The 24,730-nt window shown below is 47.7% G+C and overlaps 1 protein-coding gene across 1 annotated transcript in view; it reads left to right on the top strand.

Moving 5' to 3' along the window:
* DIS3L2 (DIS3 like 3'-5' exoribonuclease 2) overlaps positions 1 to 24,730 on the top strand; it is a 267,320-nt gene that overhangs the window by 141,441 nt on the left and 101,149 nt on the right. The window contains exon 13 of the mRNA XM_034780543.1: positions 13,137 to 13,249. Within this exon, the coding sequence (XP_034636434.1) occupies positions 13,137 to 13,249 (113 nt within the window). The remainder of the gene's footprint in view (positions 1 to 13,136; positions 13,250 to 24,730) is intronic.

The raw sequence follows: 24,730 nt of genomic DNA, 5'->3' as shown, positions 1-24,730 counted from the left end.
AGTCTCTGGGATACTTCTCTGCTTTGCCCTCCAGCCGGCAATTAAACATTGATTTCATACATGCAGCAGTAAGTTCTGCCCTTGTCAATATTTGGTATGTTCCTCCCGAGGGCGTTTCCCCTCTGTGAAAATATCAAACTTAATTTTCCAATAGGAACTCTTACACAAAGGAGTTCTTACGCGCCTCACCTGAATGATCAAGATCACCAGCTGGGCAACTTCTTGCCAATTCTGTTCTAATTTATATTGACGCTTTCTAGTCGGAATTCAGTTGGTAACCTTTCATAAAAGCATGAAGCCAACAAGCAGACTGCGCTCTCTATTTGGATGCTGTCTGCTAGAGAATAAATGCTTATGCGCACACAGGATTTGGATGGTTGGGTCTCCCTGCTTATGTCTGCCATCCCAATGGGAGACATGGTTCTGTGGTCTTCCCTGGGGATATCCAGAGCCTGAGTCACCCACAGGCCTACTGCTATTGCGTGAAACGTGACATAGGCTCTTAGGAATCTAAGTCTCGTGCAAGGTCAGTAGGGCTTAGGCTTCCTAAACCACTTAGGTGCTTGTGAAAATGTTACCATCTTGAGAGCAGCAGTACCTATTGTCAGAAACTGGTTTAGAAGCAACCGATGCCCTAGTGACCACAGAAATGGGCTCCTGCAATGCTGTGCTTGTCTGCCTCAGGAATGTGACATGGTATCAAAGGCAGCTGGTTCAAAATTCAGCAGCAAGACTTGTCACAGGAGCTGAAAGGTCACAGGACGTCCCCAGTGCTTCAAAGTTGTACACTGCTTTCCTGGTAAAGAATTGCACCTCGTGCACTCTCCTGACTGGCGCTCATCGAGAGCTTTCCACTTGCCTCTCAGAACTTGCCCTTCAGAGCTGGGAAGTGTTGTGGAATTCGTTCTTAGCGAAGATTTTAAATGTCAAGTCTGCCCCTAGTATTTAAATCTAAACTTAAATTATTTGGCTTAGGATTTTGGCAGATAAAACCAGGGCTCGCTAATGCATTGTTTGTAAAGTGCCAGGAGACGCCTTGTTATGAAGGTGTACTACACATTTAGTTTTGCAGTATAAAAGGTAGCTCTTAAACCCTATTATGGAATGGTTTTAGAACATTGGATGCTTAATTTATTAGCTGCTGTGGACAAAGACCGTATGTGGGTCTATGACAGACCTGCGTACAGCATTTAATTTACTAATAGATGGAGTTAGTCTCCTCCTCATAATTCTAAAACGATTTGAAGAACTGGTGATACAGCCATGGAAATTTTGGAAAATGTTCCACTTAGAAGCAGTTTAGCTCCAATCTCATATTTCTGCTTTTCGTCTTCACTTGTTCTTTATCGCTAAGGCCGCGTCATGAGAACGTCTACTTCTGTTTTTTCCCCTACCTGAAGCCAACCCGAATCCTGTTTGTAAAACTGCAGTCACTTCCACAGTGCTCACTTGATGTCAGAGGGCTAGATGACCTCCGGGTTAGAGCAGAAGGACTCTGAAATGCAAGTACTGTTGTCGTGCAAATGATCTAAGAGATAAATAGAAGAGAGGTAGGGCTGTGCTGCAAACTCCGTGCTGCTATGCTGTTATAAATGCCTTTATACCAGTACAGCTGCATCTATGCTAAGGAACTGTTACTGCTTTAACTTTATCAGTTTCTAAACCGCTGTAGTTAATGCGATACACAAACTCTGTGTAAATCAACCATTAGTCAACAATGCTGTGGTTGCACAAGGAGGAAGGGATTACAGCTCTCACTCTTCTAGCAATATTGAAGTAACCAGAATAAAAAAGGGGATAAAAAAAGCCTTTTAATTACTGAAGTGAGCATAGATGAGTGTGAATGAACACAGTACACACAAGGACCAACTCTGTTGAATTACGAGGGGCTGTTTTCACACAGGCATTTTTCAGAGTAAAACAGCACTGTAAGAGCGAGCTACAAAGCAAGCAGGAGTTATTCACAGATTGGTGTTCGGTGCCTTCACTAATCACATTAGTGATATTAAAAAAAATGTTTAATTTATAGCTTATTTTTCTCCCTTTCTGTGCAATCCTCTTGGAACTTCCTGGTTCTCAGAAGAGATTCTTGAATGCATCGTTGCATGCATCGCTCATGTCATTGGCTGTCCTGATATGTTCTCACATATTTTCAGAAAACCGGGAAGTACAAAGACTTTCAAGTGGGAGAAAACAACATTTTAAGATTACACGTCTTTCTTTGTTGGTTCCCTACCCATCCTTTGTTTGTCTTGTCTATTTAGATTTGTAAGCTCTTTGGGGCAGAGACTACCTGCTTGTTGCTGGCTCATGATTGTATTGTGCATGTGGCAATATTTGTTTAAAACCCCAGTTCCTGGATTTGTGTGACTAAGTGAGAATCTGGTTTTTTTTTAATGTTTCTAGCCCCCATAGATGCAGAAAACAGTTTGAAAATGTGAACCCTGAAGGCTATGATGCCAGAAAACAAAAATAACCTAAAATTATTTGTAAAAATCTTTTATTTTTAAGCAACTCTCATGATTTGGGGGGCTTGATTCATGAATTTTGAATGCTTGAGGTTGGAAATATTGCTGTATTTCACTATGGGTAGGTACAGTGCTTAGCAGATTTGGGAGCCAGTCTCAGCTGAGGCCTCTTGATGCTACCATAGTACAAATAATGAATAATTAATCATCTTGTAGAATTGTGGAGAGACGCTCAAGTGCCTTGAAGACCTCAGAAAGGCTATTACTGAAAGGAGAGGCCTTTTTATGGGGTGGGAAGCAGGAGAGTTGTATCTATCGTGGTGGGTGCTGGGGAGCCTTTCTAGTTCTGATCTATGGTGGAGAAGTTTGGAATGGAACCTCCCCTGAAGCTGACACCTGCTGAGAAGCTTGGTGGCACATGGCACCTCATCTGTATCTTTGCCATGTAGTGTTGTACACTATGTATGCATAGCTAGTTCTTGCCTCTTGTCAGAATGTTCACTTTAGCAGACATTGCGTACTTAAACTCCCTACCCCCCAGCTCTGCGGGTTCCAGAAATGAAGAGACTGCCGAGACTCATCAAGCCCTCGGATCGCTACCCCTTCCTGCTTCTCCACGTGGGCACCAATGATACTGCCAAGAATGACCTTGAGCGGATCACTGCAGACTACGTGGCTCTGGGAAGAAGGATAAAGGAGTTTGAGGCACAAGTGGTGTTCTCGTCCATCCTCCCTGTGCAAGGAAAAGGCCAGGGTAGAGACCGTCGAATCGTGGAAGTCAACGAATGGCTACGCAGGTGGTGTCGGAGAGAAGGCTTTGGATTCTTCGACCATGGGATGGTGTTCCAAGAAGAAGGAGTGCTAGGCAGAGACGGGCTCCACCTAACGAAGAGAGGGAAGAGCATCTTCGCCAGCAGGCTGGCTAACCTAGTGAGGAGGGCTTTAAACTAGGTTCACCGGGGGAAGGAGACCAAAGCCCTGAGGTAAGTGGGGAAATGGGATCCTGGGAGGAAGCACAAGCAGGAGAGCGCAAAAGGGGAGGACTCCTGTCTCATGCTGAGAAAGAGGGACGATCATTGAGTTATCTTAAGTGCCTATACACAAATGCAAGAAGCCTGGGAAACAAGCAGGGAGAACTGGAAGTCCTGGCACAGTCAGGGAACTATGATGTGATTGGAATAACAGAGACTTGGTGGGACAACTCACATGACTGGAGTACTGTCATGGATGGATATAAACTGTTCAGGAAGGACAGGCAGGGCAGAAAAGGTGGGGGAGTTGCGTTGTATGTAAGAGAGGAGTATGACTGCTCAGAGCTCCGGTATGATACTGCAGAAAAACCTGAGAGTCTCTGGATAAAGTTGAGAAGTGGGAGCAACAAGGGGGATGTTGTGGTTGGAGTCTGCTATAGACCACCAGACCAGGGGGATGAGGTGGACGAGGCTTTCTTCTGGCAACTAGCAGAAATTGCTAGATCGCAGGCCCTGGTTCTCATGGGAGACTTTAATCACCCTGATATCTGCTGGGAGAGCAATACAGCGGTGCACAGGCAATCCAGGAAATTTTTGGAAAGTGTAGGGGACAATTTCCTGGTGCAAGTGCTGGAGGAACCAACTAGGGGCAAAGCTTTTCTTGACCTGCTGCTCACAAACAGGGAAGAACTAGTAGGGGAAGCAAAAGTGGATGGGAACCTGGGAGGCAGTGACCATGAGATGGTCGAGTTCAGGATCCTGACACAAGGAAGAAAGGAGAGCAGCAGAATACGGACCCTGGACTTCAGAAAAGCAGACTTTGACTCCCTCAGGGAACAGATGGGCAGGATCCCCTGGGAGAATAACATGAAGGGCAAAGGGGTCCAGGAGAGCTGGCTGTATTTTAAAGAATCCTTATTGAGGTTGCAGGAACAAACCATCCCGATGTGTAGAAAGAATAGTAAATATGGCAGGCGACCAGCTTGGCTAAACAGTGAAATCCTTGCTGATCTTAAATGCAAAAAAGAGGCTTATAAGAAGTGGAAGATTGGACAAATGACCAGGGAGGAGTATAAAAATATTGCTCAGGCGTGCAGGAGTGAAATCAGGAAGGCCAAATCACACTTGGAGTTGCAGTTAGCAAGAGATGTTAAGAGTAACAAGAAGGGTTTCTTCAGGTATGTTAGCAACAAGAAGAAAATCAAGGAAAGTGTGGGCCCCTTACTGAATGAGGGAGGCAACCTAGTGACAGAGGATGTGGAAAAAGCTAATGTACTCAATGATTTTTTTGCCTCTGTCTTCACGCACAAGGTCAGCTCCCAGATTGCTGCACTGGGCAGTACAGCATGGGGAGAAGGTGACCAACCCTCTGTGGAGAAAGAAGTGGTTCAGGACTATTTAGAAAAACTGGACGTGCACAAATCCATGGGGCCGGATGCGCTGCATCCGAGGGTGCTAAAAGAGTTGGCGGGTGAGATTGCAGAGCCATTAGCCATTATTTTTGAAAACTCATGGCGATCGGGGGAGGTCCCAGATGACTGGAAAAAGGCTAATGTAGTGCCCATCTTTAAAAAAGGGAAGAAGGAGGATCCGGGGAACTACAGGCCAGTCAGCCTCACCTCAGTCCCTGGAAAAATCATGGAGCAGGTCCTCAAGGAATCAATTATGAAACATTTAGAGGAGAGGAAAGTGATCAGGAACAGTCAGCATGGATTCACAAAGGGGAAGTCGTGCCTGACTAACCTAATTGCCTTCTATGATGAGATAACTGGCTCTGTGGATGAGGGGAAAGCAGTGGATGTGTTATTTCTTGACTTTAGCAAAGCTTTTGATACGGTCTCCCACAGTATTCTTGCCACCAAGTTAAAGAAGTATGGGCTGGATGAATGGACTGTAAGGTGGATAGAAAGCTGGCTAGATCGTCGGGCTCAACGGGTAGTGATCAATGGCTCCATGTCTAGTTGGCAGCCGGTTTCAAGTGGTGTGCCCCAAGGGTCGGTCCTGGGGCCGGTTTTGTTTAATATCTTTATTAATGATCTGGAGGATGGTGTGGACTGCACTCTCAGCAAGTTTGCAGATGACACTAAACTAGGAGGCGTGGTAGATACACTAGAGGGTAGGGATCGGATACAGAGGGACCTAGACAAATTAGAGGATTGGGCAGAAAAAAACCTGATGAGGTTCAACAAGGACAAGTGCAAAGTCCTGCACTTAGGACGGAAGAATCCCATGCACTGCTACAGACTAGGTACCGAATGGCTAGGTAGCAGTTCTGCTGAAAAGGACCTAGGGGTCACAGTGGACGAGAAGCTGGATATGAGTCAACAGTGTGCTCTTGTTGCCAAGAAGGCTAACGGCATTTTGGGCTGTATAAGTAGGGGCATTGACAGCAGATCGAGGAACGTGATCGTTCCCCTTTATTCGACATTGGTGAGGCCTCATCTGGAATACTGTGTCCAGTTTTGGGCCCCACACTACAAGAAGGATGTGGAAAAATTGGAAAGAGTCCAGCGGAGGGCAACAAAAATGATTAGGGGTCTGGAGCACATGACTTATGAGGAGAGGCTGAGAGAACTGGGATTGTTTAGTCTCCAGAAGAGAAGAATGAGGGGGGATTTGATAGCAGCCTTCAACTACCTGAAGGGGGGTTCCAAAGAGGATGGAGCTCGGCTGTTCTCAGTGGTGGCAGATGACAGAACAAGGAGCAATGGTCTCAAGTTGCAGTGGGGGAGGTCCAGGTTGGATATCAGGAAAAACTATTTCACTAGGAGGGTGGTGAAACACTGGAATGCGTTACCTAGGGAGGTGGTGGAGTCTCCTTCCTTGGAGGTTTTTAAGGCCCGGCTTGACAAAGCCCTGGCTGGGATGATTTAGCTGGGAATTGGTCCTGCTTTGAGCAGGGGGTTGGACTAGATGACCTCTTGAGGTCCCTTCCAACTCTGATATTCTATGATTCTATGATTCTATGATACAGGAGATCTTTTAGAAAGTAACTTTCATGACGACGATTGTGTGAAAATGCTAACTTAGCGCCACACTTACTCATCCACTAACTCAAGACATGGGACTGTTTTTATTGCCAAAGTTTTTCTTCCACGTTTTATGTCAAAGGAGCTGATAACAGGAAGGTTTAGTGAGAGAGGAAAAATATTAATGACTGAAAATATGTGTAACTGTACTTCAGAGGGCTGGACCAGCATCATGTGCCATTAAAAGGTTTAGAGTTTCTTGGTAAACAAGGCAATAGATTCATGCCCAGTTGCAATGTGGTTTCAGAAACCAAAATGGCCACAGGGCATGCAAGTAAGGTTTAAGCATTTTCCCCTCATTATTTTAAAATAAATGAAATAAAACACATCTTTTGTTTGAACAAGAGCTTTGCATTCTGGGCTAGAAAAGTGACCTCAGCTGACAAATAAAAGCTATTCTTTTAGTCTTTGAGCTTCAGAGCAGTCTAAATAACTTACTCTTTGGTGGGCAGTTTTTTACAACTACTTTTCTTCCACCATATCTTCCAAGCCAGGCACTTTAGTATGTGAAACTTGGAGGTACCAGTGTAATCCTTGTTTGCTCTTCTTTGGTGACCATATGCTACTGTGATGGTCTTGCTGCTGCCTAAAATAGGTAAATATGTCACCAGACCTAACGCCTCTTGTTGCATCCATTGTGTGAGGATTCCCTGAGGCAGGAACGTCATGTAATAGTGTATATTAAAGCACCGTGAATGCCACCAGTGCTAGAGAAGTTTAGTAGTAATGAGTTCCAGTCATTTCCCCATGACTCAGTGTACTGGGCATGTCTAGCTTCTCAGCATGGCTAGCGAGAGACGTACTATCACACTAAAATTAGCAATATGGCCACAGATGGCCTGGATGGCGGCTCATGCTGGGCACCCAACTACAATTCAGCCCAACCCCCAGGCATACACTCAAGCAGCTTGCCTGAGCTGTCCCCCACCTCCCCCCAATGCCTCTGTGATCACACCGCTATTCTTAGTGTGCTACCTTGAGCAGAGCTAGCGTGTGTCTGTCTGCTTGCACTTGGATGCACCCTCCCAGGGGCTGTGTGGACATACCTTAAGTGCCATCCACCTGATGCCATGTAACCAAATGGGTACTATTTTTATTGATACCAAGTCCTCCCAACCCTCCTACCTCTATTTGTTTCATCCACCTGTTGCATCTTGCCCTCGTTCTAGAATGGGAGCTCTCTGTGGCAGGGATTGTCTTTTACTTCTCTGTGCAGCACCTACCACAATGAGACCCTAATTCTTGCTTGGGGCCCTATGCTTCTGTAGTGCTAATAGTAAGCAAACCTCAGTTAGTCGTTTGTCTTTGTTTCAGCCATGCTCTTGTATTACATTCGCAGATGAACAGTAACAGAAGTTTTTAAGTCATCTTTTCTCCTGGTGGTGGAGGTGGGGTAGAAACCAGGAGGAAGTGTACAAATTCTAAGGAATTGTCATCTGCCACCTTATCTTCATGTTGGGTTTTGAGCTTCGTGGCCATGAAATGTTTGCTTTTTCCTATACAGTGCGTGCCAAAAACCTGTGCGATGTTAACTTGCTTGGTCGCCTTCTCTGAATATGAATATACTACCAGGGTGTTGTCTTACTTGCCGTTCCCATAAATAGAAACTTCAGCTTTCAAAGTCCTAGAACAAACACTCGACACACATCACTGTGTTGGCAATTCTTGCTGAGCACTTGCAGATTGAAAGAGCCTTTTCTCTTCACTCCCCTCCTCCCCTCTTTAATCCTTTTTTCAATAATGAAGGAAAAAAAGTTCTTCAGACTGTTTTTGTTCAAGAAAGTGAGATCATCAGCGAAGAAGTCAAAAACAAGAGCTCGCTCTTACCTCTCCTGCGAGGTGACACACGTAAACATTCACATTTGATTTCAGCATCTGATCAGCTTTGCATCCATACAACATCTGGGAGTGGGCTCGAACAAATTAGATTTTCAAATCAAAGAGTGAGCCCCCTCTCTAAAACCAATTGGAGCCTCGTGAAGCATCATTGTTAGCTCTGTCGTTTGTTAAACTTCAGTATGAGCTCACACACTGTGTTGCAGGAACTTGGAGACGGCACAAGTCCATTATTTGTGTCTTATCCAGCCGCTAAATTGTTGTTAAACTAGGAGTGAATTGTGTTGCTGGAAAAGCTTTGCTGTCTTTCTGCAAGGTGAAAAACAGGATTGTTTTTCAGTTGCAGCATTTCTACGATTGCATGTAATCAGTCTGATGACCGCAGCTACTGTTAATCTTGCAAAACGTGTTAGCCTAAAGGAAGCTTTGCTGGGTGAAAGCAAGTCATTTGATCTGTTTTTCTGCTTTGTAGAGCTCTGGATGAAAACTCCTCTTTGTTGGTGGATCTTGCAATGCAGTTGTTCGATTTCAAGCAGTTCCTCTTTCTCCCTCCAACATACATGGCATAGTCTATAGTCCCTAATCCATAGCATCTAGTAACCTAGTTTTGTCCAGCCCTAATGCTAAACTTCTCATCTGCCTGCAGCATAACTAGCGATGGCATTGTCAGAATGGGAGTGAGGAATCTAGTTTTATCTCTGTTAAAGCTGACTAGTTTTAGATGAGATAAACCACGAGGTCCTGACTTCTCTTGGCCATCAAAGATCCCCTGGCACTTTTCACTGAAGTAGGTGTTAGCTTTCAGCTCCTGCTTTGATTCCAGGCTGAATAATCTGCCTGACTAAATTCCTATACGTTTCTCACTGGGTGCAGTGTTCTTCTTTACATCCGATCTTAAACTTCTGGTAAAGGTTGCTATGGCTTGAACACAAGTCTGTGTTGCTGTGCCCTGCTGTGGTTGCATTGTATCTTTAGAGGTCACTGCATTTCAGTGGTGAAGCAAGTCTGTGTGGTTTGTAAAGCTTCCTTTGGAAGACGAGCTGCTTGAGAAACTCAGTCAGGATGGAGCACTGTATCCTGGGACTTGCCGCCTCCATTTACTCTGAAATTGTACTTCCTCATTAAACATGAAGGTGGATGTGGACTTCCTTGTAGAATGCAGCGGCCTGCACTGTGCTTATCCTTACTTTTCCCAGAGGCCTCTGTTCTCAGTGCTGACATGTATTTTTCTGACCTCAACCTTTGTCCTTTTTTATAACTGAATGTGCTGGTCTAACTCTTCATCCCTTTCTGCAGATTGCGCACTTTTTTTCCCTTAAGAAATAATTTCCATATTACAACCTTTCCTTTTGGGACATTGAAACAAACATCAGTTCAACAAAAGAAAACAAGACCTACAGATCCAGAGGGGAATTCTGGGAAACCACATTATTCTGTCCACAAAGATCTTTCATTTTCCTAGCAAATAAACCAGAAGAAAGCGATCGGTAGTTATTCCTGTGCAGCGTTTGCTGAACAGATTAGTATGGTATTTTGTCTAGGACATATTAAAAGCAGTGGCTTAAGAGAAGTCGTATTGGCTGATTACAGAAAGCTCTATACTGTATCTTAAAGTTCTCTTGGACTGGACTTTTTTGGGGAGAGGGGGGTTGTAGGAGGGGAATGAGTGAGTCATACTTTTAGCAACATAAACCTGAGAGCTGCCAGTGCACATTATATCAATATAGGTAACAAAATATTTACTTAGGGTTTCCATTAAAAGTTCAAACGCGGAGGGCTCAAGTTGACCCCTGGTTTTAGAACCTCTGGTGGGAATCCTGAGTGAAATTTAACTCGGCTCAATGTGTTTTTATTGGCCACCTTCATGTTTTATTATCTCATGTAATGAGATCTCTCTCGGTTTGTCGATTTTTCTGCTGAGGACAAAAAAGTTCACATGTGTAACGGTGCGCATATTGAATGAAGGTGTCGTTAAAGTCATGATGTAATGACCCCTTCTCCTTTTCCTTTGGTCAATATTTGCCTGTAGGGTCAGTACATTACAATATTGGCTTCAAAAGAAATCAGTATTTTTTTTACTTTCTGAAAGTGTTGGCTTCAAATGCTTGTAATATTAAAACTCTTGGTCTTAGACTTACTGTCTAAGTAGTTTCGGGCTTGGGCTCTTGATCCATGTAGAGCAGCTTTCAGGGCATCTGATAATATCACAACACAGCTGTGGGCAGCTATCTGAGGTGAACCGTGTGATCTTTAATCTACAGAAGTTTCTCCCAAGCTTTCTAATGACTTATGGAATTTGTCCCTCGGCGTGGGACGGGATTATTACACTCTCCCACTGCGGCCCATTGTATTTACTCTCTGCAGGCCACTTTAATGGAATACAGGTTAGATGGACAAAGCTAAATTCCAGCATTCCCTCTTTCCTGTACTTTTTAGCTGCCTTCATATATGCTTATGTATAACTTTCAGTTCCCAGCATATTAAACTCTAGCACAGAGGTGGGCAAACTATGGCCCGCGGGACCCTCCTGCCTGGCCCCTGAGCTCCTGGCTTGGGAGGCTAGCCCCCGGCCCCTCCCCCACTGTTCTCCCTCCCCAGGAGCCTCAGCGCACCGTGCTGAGCCCTGGGCGGCCGGGCAGCGCAGCTGCAGAGCCGCGGCCTGACCCGTGCTCTGGGTGGCGCAGTGGCGTGGCTGGCTCCAGCCGGCCGCCAGCCACTGGTGCTCCAGGCAGCTTGGTAAGGGGGCAGGGAGCAGATGGGGTTGGATAGTGGGCAGGGGAGTGCGGGAGTGTGGATAGGGGTTGGGACGGTCAGAGGGCGGGTTTGAATGGGTGCAGGGGTCCCGGGGGGCAGTCAGGGAGGAGGGGGGGGGTTGGATGGGGCAGCCAGGGAGAAGGGGTGGTTGGATGGGGCAGGAATCCTGGGGGGGAAGAGTCATGAATGAGAGGAGGGGTTGGATGGGGCGGCAGGGAACAGTCAGGGGTGGGTGGTTCCATGGATTGTCAGGGGACAGGGAGCGGGGGGAGGGGTGGATGGGACAGGGGTCCTGGGGGGGGGGCCATCAGAGAACAGGGGGGTTGGATGGGGCAGGAGTCCTGTGGGGGCGGGCCATCAGGGGGTGAGAAGCGGGGGCGGGGGGGAAGCTGGGCCACACCTGGATGTTTGGGGCGGCACAGCCTCCCCTAACCGGCCCTCCATACAATTTCCGAAACCCGATCATAGAATCTCAGGGTTGGAAAGGACCTCAGGAGGTCATCTAGTCCAACCCCCTGCTCAAAGCAGGACCAATCCCCAGACAGATTTTTACCCCAGTTCCCTAAATGGCCCCCTCAAGGATTGAACTCACAACCCTGGGTTTAGCAGGCCAATGCTCAGACCCCTGAGCTATCCCTCAAGCCAAAAAGTTTGCCCGCCCCTGGTCTAGCATCATCAGAAGGGTGTGCAGTCAGATGAACTGCAGTGCTTAGTTATTGTATCTGTTTATTATCAAATTACACTTAAAATACAGAAATTAGATGAAAATAATAATGCTATAGATTCATGTTTTATTTTGACACCTGCTTACAAAGCTGCCCTATACTGGGTTTTTTACTAGTACAGAGTTAGTGTAAATTGTATTTAAAAATATATCTCTATATATAAGGATAAATATCTGTAATAGAAACAAAGTCATTATCCCAGGGTGAACCCTGTTTAAAACCAAACAAAAAAGCCTATTAACAATTGAGAGATCAATGGAATTAAAAATATTCTACAGCTAATCACTGTAAATCCGTTAGCCCAGCTCTTTGTGAAAAAACAGACACTTGTAGTTTTCCTTGAAGATCAACAAACCAGGCTCTGTTGGACCATGGGATTAAATTACTTCCCAAGCTAAGGACGCCTGCTTCATGGTAAACAGCTTGTGAGCAGCCCCCCTGACTTTAAACCAAGGGGCTGCTAATATCTCCTTTAATTGTAACTGCAACAATATCATGCAAGAAGAGAGCTGGGCTTTCAGGTGTCCAGTGTCTAAGCCAATTAGGGCTAAATGGGTCATAAACTGCAACGTATGCTCCACCCGGAAATGAAATGGAAACTCGTGCAGATCTAAGAGCCGACAGTGTAATGTTCTTCCTGCTTGAAGTACTGCATAATAAGCCTGCAACTGCATTCTGTACTATTTTACATTTCTACATGATTTTCAGGTGCAGCCCATGTAAGTTGCTTTGCAGTGTCCTGATATCAAGGTAACGAAGGCCTGGATCATTGTAACAAGGTCCAGATTTGAAAGACATGGTCACACACTTCTTACTAATTGCATATTCACTTGCAGTAACAGAGCCATATCGGTACCTAGATAAAGAAAGAATTCTTAGTTCCAGACAAAACTCTGTGGCCCCCAAATTGTAGTCTCTGCAGTGCGTACTTCAACTTTAGATGAGGGTGATCAGATGCTGCATCGTAGAATATAACGCTTTTATCAGCCCCAGTCTTAGGGCAACAATTACTGGCCAGTTTCGCGGGAGAGAGAGTAGAGTTTACTGTGTCAGTTGCTAAATAGATAATCAGTCAAAAGAATCTGTATCTGGAAATGTAAAGACCTGTCCAAAGAGGCAAAATACTTGTGAACGTTGCGTGTTGCCATCTTCTTGTACATTTTTCTTGCTGTCTCGTTATGGATGGCTCTGTGCTAACTCACAGAACTCATATCTCTTGAATAACTGCTCTGCCAAAAATGACCTGGCAGAAAGTCTAGGGATTGTAAAACTGTAGAAATTCTTCTTGAAAGGTGACTTTTGGATGCAATTACTTCCCCTTAATACTATACTGATTTCCCGATGCAATTTCAGGAAACGTTGAAGTGGGTGTTCATATCGCAGATGTGAGTTACTTTGTTCTGGAAGGAACAGCGCTGGATCAAGTGGCCAGTGGAAGGGCAACTAGTGTGTATCTAGTGCAGAAGGTAAGAATAGCCATCTCCTTTTTCTGAGACCTGTCTCCCTTTTACCTTAAATTCACTATAAAGGATCATTATCAGAAACAATGAAACAAACTTACGAGAAAGTAATTCTTTCAATCTACTCCACGCTGATTAGGCCTCAACTGGAGTATTGTGTCCAGTTCTGGGCGCCATATTTCAGGAAGGATGTGGACAAATTAGAGAAAGTCCAGAGAAGAGCAACAAAAATGATTAAAGGTTTAGAAAACTTGACCTATGAGGGAAGATTGAAAAAATTGGGTTTATTTAGTCTGGAGAAGAGAAGACTGAGAGGGGACATGATAACAGTTTTCAAGTACATAAAAGGTTGTTACAAGGAGGAGAGAGAAAAATTATTGTTCTGAACTTCTGAGGATAGGACAAGAAGCAATGGGCTTAAATTGCAGCAAGGGCGGTTTAGGTTGGACATTAGGGAAAACTTCCTAACTGTCAGAGTGGTTAAGCACTGGAATAAACTGCCTAGGGAGGTTGTGGAATCTCCATCATTGTTGATTTTTCAGAGCAGGTTAGACAAACACCTGTCGGGGAGGGTCTAGATAATACTTAGTCCTGCCTGAGTGCAGGGCACTGGACTAGACGACCTCTCGAGGTCCCTTCCAGTCATATGATTCTATGAAACTCAAACCATTAATATAGTAAACCTACAAGAAACAAGCAAATCCAACACGTGGATAACTAAGTTGTACAAAATCCCAGTACATCCAAAGAAGGCGTTGCATAAAACAGGAATACACAATTTCATTGTACAGTAAAATGTAATTGAAATTCAACAGGAATCAATCAAAGCAACTTAAGAAACAAATGCTACATTTCTGAAGTAAAATGTAGTAGTGCATATATGCTGATTTTAAATTATGTGATGGGGTAAGTTTAGGAAACTTCCATTCCAAATCTGTATCCTGTTGTTCCTGATTTTCACAGTTAAATGTGCAAAAGTGCTTTCAGGCTGCATCAAATATTACAGGCTCTTCTTGCATTGAAGGAAGCCAAATAACCTTCTTTCTGCCAACCTACTGTGTAATCTTGAAGCAGGAGCAACAGAAAGTGGAATATGAAGGAACAGCCCAAGGTTCATAAGAGCAGATCCTGTTCTTCCCTCCTGATCAGTTGGGCTACATCCTATTTATAGAAGAGACACTTTCCACTGTTGTTCCACAGATGTGCCCAGAAGAAGGGGCATCTCTGGTTAACATTCTTCCGCTTAGGTCATTGCAGATCACTCACATTTTCTCCCATCCCCTCCTTACCAGATTTGCTTATAATTCATAAGGTGGCACCTTCACATCTCGGTGGGAGCTTGAAAGAGCATTGGAAACTAAAGATTTCTCCCATCAGTTAACGTGAATCCATGCCTAACCTGTTGCACTTGGAAATTTGCTCTTGTTGCACTTGTGTTATGTCTGGCTGAGAGTGACTAGAGGCAGGGCCACAGTCTTTGACAGAAGTAGCCTATGCATGCTAATTCCTTAACATCTTCACCAGTGCTCTGACCTTTCGCTGTTGTTTGGACACAGTCTAGAAATATTGTTGAAGGTTTTAAAACTTTCCTGTGTCAGTAACACTTGCTTCTTCCTCACGAAATTGCTTCTGTAGTTTCCCACTCTCATGTGCTGAGTCTGATGGTCCTGGAACATTGTAACACAGTTTATCCATTAGAGGGTGTGTGTGTATTGACCTGTGCTTATAAAATGCCACATCCCAGTAACGGTCCTCTGTTCTGCTTTGTCCACCAGCCACCGGGGATTCAGAACTATTTCTCTGATGCTAATTGTGCAGTTATGTTGGTTTCAATTTCTAGTTGTTTATTCTTAGTAGCTGATTTATAATTTATTTCAATGACGTTTTAGTTGATTAGTGATAGGACCGAATTGTGGAGGATCCAAAGAAATCCAGGGGCTTTTTAAGTGCTTATGGGCACGGGGATGCCACTTGGAATAGCAATTGAAACACTGCCTCTGTGGGTCCATGCACAAGGGTTTCAAATGGATAAACTGTTTTAGAATAGTTCTCTCATTGCAAGACACAGGGCACATAGGTGCTACAGTGTGGAACTGAAGACAGTTTGTTCAGAGAACTCAACTTATCAGTAAGCGAGCATCCTATATAAAAAACTGAAAACAAATATTTTGGTTTGGGAATGGTGCCTCCTGGGAGTTGTAGTTTGGGTGCCTCATTCTCTTCTATGGGCTGGGCTTCCTGGGTGGACTAAATCTCCCATAAAGCACCGTGGTCTACTATGATCTGCTACCTCCCCTTTCCAAGACAGTGAGAGTTGCTAGCCCTGGTGTGTCATGGGAGATATAGTCCTGCAGGAAGTCTCTCGTATAGAGGAGAATGGGGATATGAGGCAATCAAACTAAAACACCCATGAGGCACTGTGGCAGCATTTACAAATCAAGATATTTTGCTTTTCAGGCTTAATTCTTTTTGTTTAAAAAAAAATTCCATGGAAAACATACTTTTTATGGAAAAAAATCGCTTATTTGAAAACCCAATTTCCTGCTGAAGAACAGTTTTGACAGAAAGTTTTCAACCAGCTTTAGATTTCATTTTTTTTGTATAACTAGGATTCCCACTGACATAATGCCTTGTCATGCCCTAAATCTTTATTTGGTCTCCAACTGCCTCGGTTTGTTAACTCCAGGAGTGGCATTTTATCCATCCTTTTGCCCTGAATGGATACATTTTTAAGAGTGAAAACCAAATTAGATATTGAAAATATGGAAGACTTTCCCAGTGTCTCTAACGTGGTTAAAAATTGATCAAATGTTGGATCTGAAAATCCTAATTCTTTAATGTGATGGTTATTAATTCTAACAAAATAAGTGTGGGTCTGGACAGAAGAGGGTAATAAGAGCTGGTTTGAAACAATAAGATGGCAAGGTCACGCTCATAGAAAATAGACTTTCCTTTGATGGAACTGTTCCACAAATGCAGCTGTGATGCTGCCATGACTTAGAATAATGCAAATTCTTCTTCGAGTGCTTGCTCATATCCATTCCATTAGGTGTGCGCGCGCCGCGTGCACGATCGTCGGAAGATTTTCTACCCTAGCAACACCGGCGGGTCGGCTGTGGAGCCCCCTAGAGTGGCGCCTTCATGGCGCTGAATATATACCCCAGCCGACCCGGCGCCCCCTCAGTTCCTTCTTACCGCCCCTGACGGTCGTTGGAACTGTGGAGTGCGGCGTAGCTGTTCTCCACTCTCCCTAGCTTATCCAGTTATTCACAGTTATAGTTGTAGTTCTAGTTGTTTATAGTTATATAGTTGGTTATTCACTTGTTTATAGTTGTTATATAGTTAAAAAAAGGGGGATTAAGGGGGTTATCTCCCCCCTTTTTCCCCGGCCGCGTGGTCGGGCTCATGCCCAAGGCTCCCGGCTTCAAACAGTGCGCCTCCTGCGCTAAGCCTATGCCAACGAGCGACCCGCACGACTCGTGTCTGAAGTGCCTGGGAGAGTCCCATCAAACAGATAAGTGCAAGATCTGTAAGGCCTTCAAACCGAGGACCAAGAAGGAGCGGGACTTTCGACTCCGGCAACTCCTTATGGAGGCAGCACTTAGCCCGGACGCTCCATCGGCGCGCCAGACCCCGGCACCTAGCACCTCGGTGCGTAGTGCCCCAGCGGCACCGACCATGCCGACCACGGCAGACAAGCCTCCACGGCACCGGACCTCATCGGCACCGCACTCACAACAAGTGCCTCGGCGCCGTTCATCATCCCCGGGACATAAAAAATCCCATAAGGCGGGGACCTCAGTGCCGAAGACGCCGGCTCCCCCGGTGCCGGGGGTAGAGCCGCGTCCACCTGTGGAGCACCGAAAACAGGTGCCTCCAGCACCGTCGACTCCGGCTCCAAGGCCGTTGAGTCCGGTGCAGACAGAGTCACCACCGAGACTGGCGGTGATACAGTGCCTCCCGTCGACACCGGAGACTTTCGCGACGGCGAGAGACCTGATCGCCCTCACGGAGCCGGCACCGCCACAACCACCGGCACCGTCGGCACCGTTGACTCGCCCGGTCCAATCTAGGGGAAAACCTGCCTTGATGCGCCCTCCATCGCAAGGGCTGGAACCGCGGCACCGGTCCAGGTCCCGAAGCAGGTCCCCTCGCCGCTCGCAGTCCCGGCGCCGGATATCACCTCGGCACCGGTCGTACTCGCGGCCAAGATCATCGCGGCACCGCTCTACATCTCGACACCGTTATGATCGTCGGCACCGATCAACGTCGAGACGTAGCTCTCGGCACCGGTACGATCGACGTTCGACTTCGAGAGGCCGCTCCCGGCACCGGGCCTACTCTAGGTCATCGTCTCGATCCAGGTCCGACTCCCGGCACCGGCGATACCATCGGCACCGATCGCGATCTCGGCACCGATCGCCGGCACCGCGTAGAGACAGAACATCTCTAGATCGGCACCGGACGGCACCGTATCCCACGGGATTCGTCTCGACGCAGTCGGCACCGCCATGGCCATCGAGATCGGTGTCTCGCTCCTCTGAGGACCTGCCAAGATCGGCATACCCCCCTCAGGGACAAGCCGGGGAGCGAGATTTAGGCCATTGGCAAGAGGGAGCAGAGGACCCTGACCAGGGCCCATCTCACTGGTCATTCTGGACCCCGTGGGCATACCACCAGGCGCAAGGGGCTCCAACAACCTCTCGCTCGGGTCACTCTGATACAAGGGCCCCAGAGTCCACCTTCTCTCGCCCTCCTCCAGGGGGCATGGAGGCCTCTGTATCCACACCACCTGACGTCCCGGACCCAAGGGCAGGTGATGCTCCAACCCAGGAACAGGGAGACCAGGATCCTCCCCTGGATCCCTTACCACCAGAGGCATCTTCCTCTTCCTCTCCGGATGAGGCAGTGGCGGGCACGTCGTGCACAGGTCCACCCCCGATAGATCTTCGGGCTCATCAGGACCTGTTACGTAGGATGGCCCGTAACATGGACCTACAGACGGAGGAGATAGTGGAGGTGCAGGACCCCATTGTAAATATCCTCGCGGCGGATGTCCCATCAAGAGTGGCGTTGCCCCTGATCCGCACGATCCAGGCAAACGCAACTACGATATGGCAAACCCCTGCCTCTATCCCACCTACAGCGAGAGGGGTGGAAAGAAAGTACTTTGTCCCTTCCAAAGACTACGAGTACTTGTATACTCATCCCCAACCGTGTTCACTGGTGGTGTCATCAGTGAATGCAAGGGAGCGCCACGGTCAACAAGCTGCAGCGCCCAAATCAAAGGAGGCTAAGCGGCTCGATTTGTTTGGCCGTAAAGTTTATTCAGCTGGAGGGCTGCAACTTAGAGCGGCTAACCAGCAGGCGCTCCTGAGCCGCTACAACTTTAATTCCTGGAACTCTATGGGGAAGTTCAAGGAATTGGTTCCCCAAGAGTCCAGGGAAGAGTTTGGGGCCTTGGTTGAGGAGGGTAAGAAGGTGGCTCGGACCTCCTTACAGGCCTCCCTGGACATAGCGGACTCGGCCGCAAGAACCCTGGCCGCAGGTATCGCTATGCGCAGGACCTCCTGGCTCCAAGTTTCGGGTTTGCCCCCTGAATTACAGCAGACCCTACAGGATTTGCCCTTTGAAGGACAGGGGTTGTTCTCGGAGAAGACGGACTCCCGATTGCAGAGCCTCAAAGACTCCAGGACAATCATGCGCTCCTTGGGGATGCATGTTGCGGGTCCCCAGCGCAGACCATTTAGGCCCCAGCCTCAACGTTTTTACCCCCCTCCACCTCGTCAGAGACAGGACCCTGCCAGAAGGCGAGGGCGAGGTGGTAGGAGAAGATGGGCTGGCCCTCAACCCGGTCAGAACCAAGGGCCACCAAGACCACCTTCAGGTCCTAGACAGAACTTTTGAAGGTGCGGTCGAGGACGGCGCCCCAGTCATCCCCCAGGATCCAGCTCCCTCCTTTCGGGATCGCCTCTCCCACTTCCACCGTGCTTGGTCCCTTATAACTTCGGACCGTTGGGTCCTCCGCACGGTGGAGAGGGGATACGCTATCCAGTTTTCTTCTATCCCCCCATCCCACCCCCCTTCCCCGTCCCTCTTCAGGGACCCTTCTCACGAGCAACTTCTTATACAGGAGGTTTCTACGCTCCTTGCCATGGGGGCCATAGAGGAGGTTCCGATAGAGTTAAGGGGCAGGGGATTTTATTCCCACTACTTCCTGATCCCCAAGTCCAAGGGAGGTCTGCGGCCCATCTTGGACTTGCGCGGACTCAACAAATTCGTAGTAAAGTTGAAGTTCCGCATGGTCTCTTTGGGGGCCATTATCCCTTCCCTCGATCCTGGAGACTGGTTCGCCGCCCTCGACATGAAAGACGCTTACTTTCATATCGCAATTTACCCGCCTCACAGACGCTTCCTGCGTTTCGTGGTAAACACGGTGCACTACCAATTTACAGTCCTTCCCTTCGGCCTATCCTCGGCCCCAAGAGTGTTCACGAAATGTATGGCTGTCGTGGCAGCGTACCTTCGTCGGCAAGGGATACAGGTGTTCCCGTACCTAGACGACTGGCTGGTGCGCGGTCGCACCAAGGAGCAAGTTCAAGCTCACGTCCACAGAATAGTGCACACATTCAACGAGTTGGGCATCCTACTCAACAAGGACAAATCCACTCTAGAACCTACCCAGAGAATAGAATTCATCGGCGCAGTTCTAGACTCCAGACGTGCACAAGACATCCTGCCAGACAACCGCTTTGGCACCATCACGAACCTCATTCAAGGGCTCAAGGCCTTCCCAACTACCACGGTGAGGTCGTGCCTTACCCTGCTGGGTCACATGGCTTCCTGCACGTACGTAACCAGGCATGCCAGACTTCGGCTTCGCCCGCTTCAAACCTGGGTGTCATCAATATACCGTCCACATCGGGACAGCCTGAACATGGTGGTCACGGTCCCGAACTCGGTCCTGGCCTCCCTCACCTGGTGGCTAGATCACAATGTGGTCTGCGAGGGGATGCCATTTCACGCCCCACAACCCTCTCTGCACCTGGTCACAGACGCGTCATCTCTGGGTTGGGGTGCCCATCTCAACGAACACCATACCCAGGGCCTGTGGACTGCACCCCAGTTAGCCCTGCACATCAATGTTCGGGAACTGATGGCGGTGCGCCTGGCGTGCCAGGCATTCCTCAATCTCCTACGTGGCCGCTGTGTGCTAGTTCTCATCGACAACACCACGGCCATGTTTTACATCAACAAGCAAGGAGGAGCACGTTCGTCAATTCTATGCCAAGAGGCCATTCGCCTGTGGAAATTCTGCATCGCCCACTCAATCCATCTCACGGCATCGTTCCTCCCTGGAGTCCAGAACACTCTAGCGGACCGACTCAGCAGGTCCTTCCAGACGCATGAGTGGTCTATCCGTCCGGACATCATACATTCCATCTTCCAGAGGTGGGGGTTTCCCCAGATAGACCTGTTTGCATCTCAAGACAACAGGAAGTGCCATGTGTTCTGCTCCCTACAAGGTCGAGCTCCGGGCTCCCTCTCGGATGCGTCTCTACTTCCCTGGAAAGACCACCTGTTTTATGCATTCCCTCCGTTTCCTCTGGTCCACAAGGTACTGCTCAAATTACGCAGAGACCAGGCACAGGTAATTCTGATCGCTCCAGCGTGACCGAGACAACATTGGTACTCCACACTGTTGGAACTCTCGGTTCAGACACCGATCCCGCTTCCATTATGTCCGGATCTCATCTCTCAGGACTACGGCCGGTTGCGTCACCCCGACCTGCAATCACTCCACCTCACGGCGTGGCTGCTCCATGGTTCACCCAGGCAGAGCAGCAATGCTCGCACTCTGTCCAACAGATTCTGCTGAGCAGTAGGAAGCCCTCAACACGGACCACGTACCTGGCCAAGTGGAAGCGGTTCTCCTGTTGGTGCGAACAACGAGCCACATCCCCGTTGCAGGCACCCATTCCTCTCATTTTGGAATATCTCCTCTCCCTAAAACAACAGGGGTTGGCGATATCTTCAATTAGAGTTCACCTGGCCGCTATATCGGCCTTTCACCCAGGGGAACTCGCATCCTCGGTATTCTCTAACCCGATGGTCGTTAGATTCCTCAAGGGCTTAGACCGGACGTACCCTCAACAACGTCAGCCCGTCCCGACGTGGGACCTCAACCTGGTTCTCTCCAAGCTCACAGGTCCTCCATTCGAGCCACTGGCCACCTGTTCACTTCTGTACCTATCCTGGAAGACAGCCTTCCTCGTAGCCATCACCTCAGCAAGGCGCGTTTCTGAACTCAGGGCGCTTACCTCTGAGCCCCCTTATACAGTTTTTCATAAGGATAAAGTGCAGCTTCGTCCACATCCTGCCTTTCTCCCTAAGGTGGTTTCTCCTTTTCATATCAACCAGGATATATTTCTCCCGGTCTTTCATCCTAAACCACATGCCACTCGCCAGGATCAACGTTTGCATTCCCTGGACGTACGAAGGGCCCTGGCCTTCTATATTGACCGCACAAAGCACTTTAGAAAGACGACGCAACTCTTCGTTGCAGTGGCCGACCGAATGAAAGGCTCACCGGTCTCCTCACAACGCCTATCCTCCTGGATTACGTCTTGCATCCGGACTTGCTATGACCTGGCAGGTGTCTCAGCACTGCACCTCACCGCTCACTCCACGAGGGCCCAAGCTTCCTCGACTGCTTTCCTGGCACATGTTCCGATACAGGACATTTGTAGAGCGGCGGTTTGGTCATCAGTCCACACGTTTACAGCTCACTATGCACTAGTGCAACAGTCCAGGGACGATGCTGCATTCGGATCAGCGGTTTTGCACACAGCAATGTCTCACTCCGACCCCACCACCTAAGTTGGGCTTGGGAGTCACCTAATGGAATGAATATGAGCAAGCACTCGAAGAAGAAAAGACGGTTACTCACCGTTGTAACTGTTGTTCTTCGAGATGTGTTGCTCATATCCATTCCAAACCCGCCCCCCGTCCCCACTGTCGGAGTAGCCGGCAAGAAGGAACTGAGGGGGCGCCGGGTCGGCTGGGGTATATATTCAGCGCCATGAAGGCGCCACTCTAGGGGGCTCCACAGCCGACCCGCCGGTGTTGCTAGGGTAGAAAATCTTCCGACGATCGTGCACGCGGCGCGCGCACACCTAATGGAATGGATATGAGCAACACATCTCGAAGAACAACAGTTACAACGGTGAGTAACCGTCTTTTCTCCCAAAAAGGAAATTAAATAAATCTACATATTTAATTCCCCTGAACCATCTGTCCAGAAGACAAATTATTGTATAATGGCTAACAGTTTGTTTAATAAAAGCCAGAGTTTTAGAAGTAAGAGTGAATCAAGTTTTAAAAAGCAAGAAAATCTAAACAGTTTTCTCTCTTTTGGCACATATTATGGTGTTGTTATTTTAGGTGTGAAGCAACTCAAGTGAAAGGTCAGCCATAAATCCCTACAATATTTTACTGGTCCTGTTTTATAATAGAGATCAAAGATTGGAACTGGAAGCCTGTCTACATGTTGAGTCCAAGGATTTTAAGACATTCACTTTTGACACCAGCAGGTTGTCAGGGTGTTGATATTTTGATAATGTCAAGCTGGGTAACAAAGAGTTGATCGAAATCTGAATTCATGGAAGTGTTGATACAAAAAAGAAAACTCTGAAGCAGAAATCTTGGCTCGTAAACAAATTGCCTATTTCCTTTGAGTGTCTTTCAGTGTATGAGTGATAGGCCAGCTGAGCCCACCCCATTGTTAAATCTGTGTTCCCCTCCCCGCATCGGGCCGATGGAAGCTCAGACTGGTAATGTACCACCTCAGCAGATAGACCAAGGATGAAGGGGTCACTCATGGAAGTCAGCAGACTGATCATAATCAACCTGAATCCATTGAGAGCAGTCAGCCAAGGGAGGGCAACAGAGGAATTAGATTGTTTGAGGGGAATAAAATTGTCCGTGTGACTTTGTGAAAATCCCAGGGGTTATTCTGAAACAGTGTTTGTTCTTTTTGCTCTTTGTCTTGTTGATTGATTGATTCCCCCCTGCTGATCCCTGAAAAACCTCTATGGCAATTCCCATTGATTATAGGGCTGCCCTGGCTCACCTGCTGCTGAACTTGGCTAGTGAGCCAGTCCCAGCTCCAGCAGATGTTTCTGCCTTTTAAAGCCAATGGGGAGTTTTCCAGTGCAGTGTGTATGCCCCCTCCAGCTACCCCAGCTCTCCAGGAATCAGTACTAGGTCTGAGAACGAGGCGTTGGATTCTGGAGGCAGTTTATTAACCCAAGAGGCAAACCCCCAAAAGCCCAATGTTCTCAGAAGCAGGGTCCAAGAGTCACATGGTACTATGTGAACCTGCCAGCCAGAGGGACTAGCTGTTGAACAGTGTGCCCTGCAGGACATGTTAAGTTTTATTGCCACAGAAAGACACTACACAGGAAAACTTCCATCTTCAGTGCCCGTTTCTCTTAGTCTGGGGTCACAGTGATAGGTCCTAGTGAATGCTCTCTGCCGGCGACCCACTAGGGACTGCAGTGACGGGAATCCTGATCTCTGTGCTCTGGGTCCCGGCATGTTTCAAGCCTCTAGAGCCTCAGCAGACCACGGATCTGATTCCTCCCTTGGGTTCTCCGGCATGTTTCCTGGGCCCTGACTCTGTCAACTCCCTCTCCTCAGAAATGGAAGTCCTCTGATGACCTGCTCATAGCCCCCAAGAGCAGCGCTGCCCCCCCCCCCCCCCAACCCCCCGGTTATTTAAAGAGTTCCTCTCCGAGAGCTCCACCCCAAAGGTGTGATGCTCCTGATTGCAGTTTAACTCTCTCAGGGGCGTGCGGCAGTTGTGAAGCTGTTAGCACACAGTCACACACCTGGCACAGAGTCTAACACATTAATGCTCTTTTATACTTACTTATATAGTGCACAGGCGAGTGCAGATCATACAAAACAATGAGCATTACACACAGGTCTCTTTCTATCTCACCCTTCCCTTAGGGATCATTGCTGTCCAGGAAGGCAGGCAGGCAGTGTCCCCCTGCTTCACAAGGCTGTTACATGCTGGGTGGTCTCTCCTTCATGAAGCCCTTTCCCCAGCTTCACTGACCTTGCTCACTCTTACGCTTCATCTTCCTGTCCTCTCTTGCCGTGTGGCTTGCTATTTAAACTCTTCCTGGCCACCTTTGTTCTACCTTTTGAGTAAGTTTCCACTGCTCTCACCTTCCCCCCCCCCCTTCAGGGGGGTCAGCTAGACGAATTTCTAAGGTTTGAGCTGCCTTTTTAGCAGAACCTTTGGGTGATTAAGGTACTTTCATTAACCTTAAATATTTCCCTTTGTATCTGTCTGGTGTGTACCTGCTACGGGACCTGCCAGCAACAGTGGATCTGCACACATACTCATGATACAGCAGTTTTTCAGAATACAACTTCACATTGTCAACCAGAATTCATAAGTTGTTCAGACAGACT

This window comes from Trachemys scripta, chromosome 9, assembly GCF_013100865.1.
Source record: "Trachemys scripta elegans isolate TJP31775 chromosome 9, CAS_Tse_1.0, whole genome shotgun sequence".
NCBI lineage: Eukaryota > Metazoa > Chordata > Testudines > Emydidae > Trachemys > Trachemys scripta.
The sequence above is the reverse complement of the archived record's forward strand: the minus strand, read 5'-3'. Positions and strand labels throughout refer to the sequence as shown.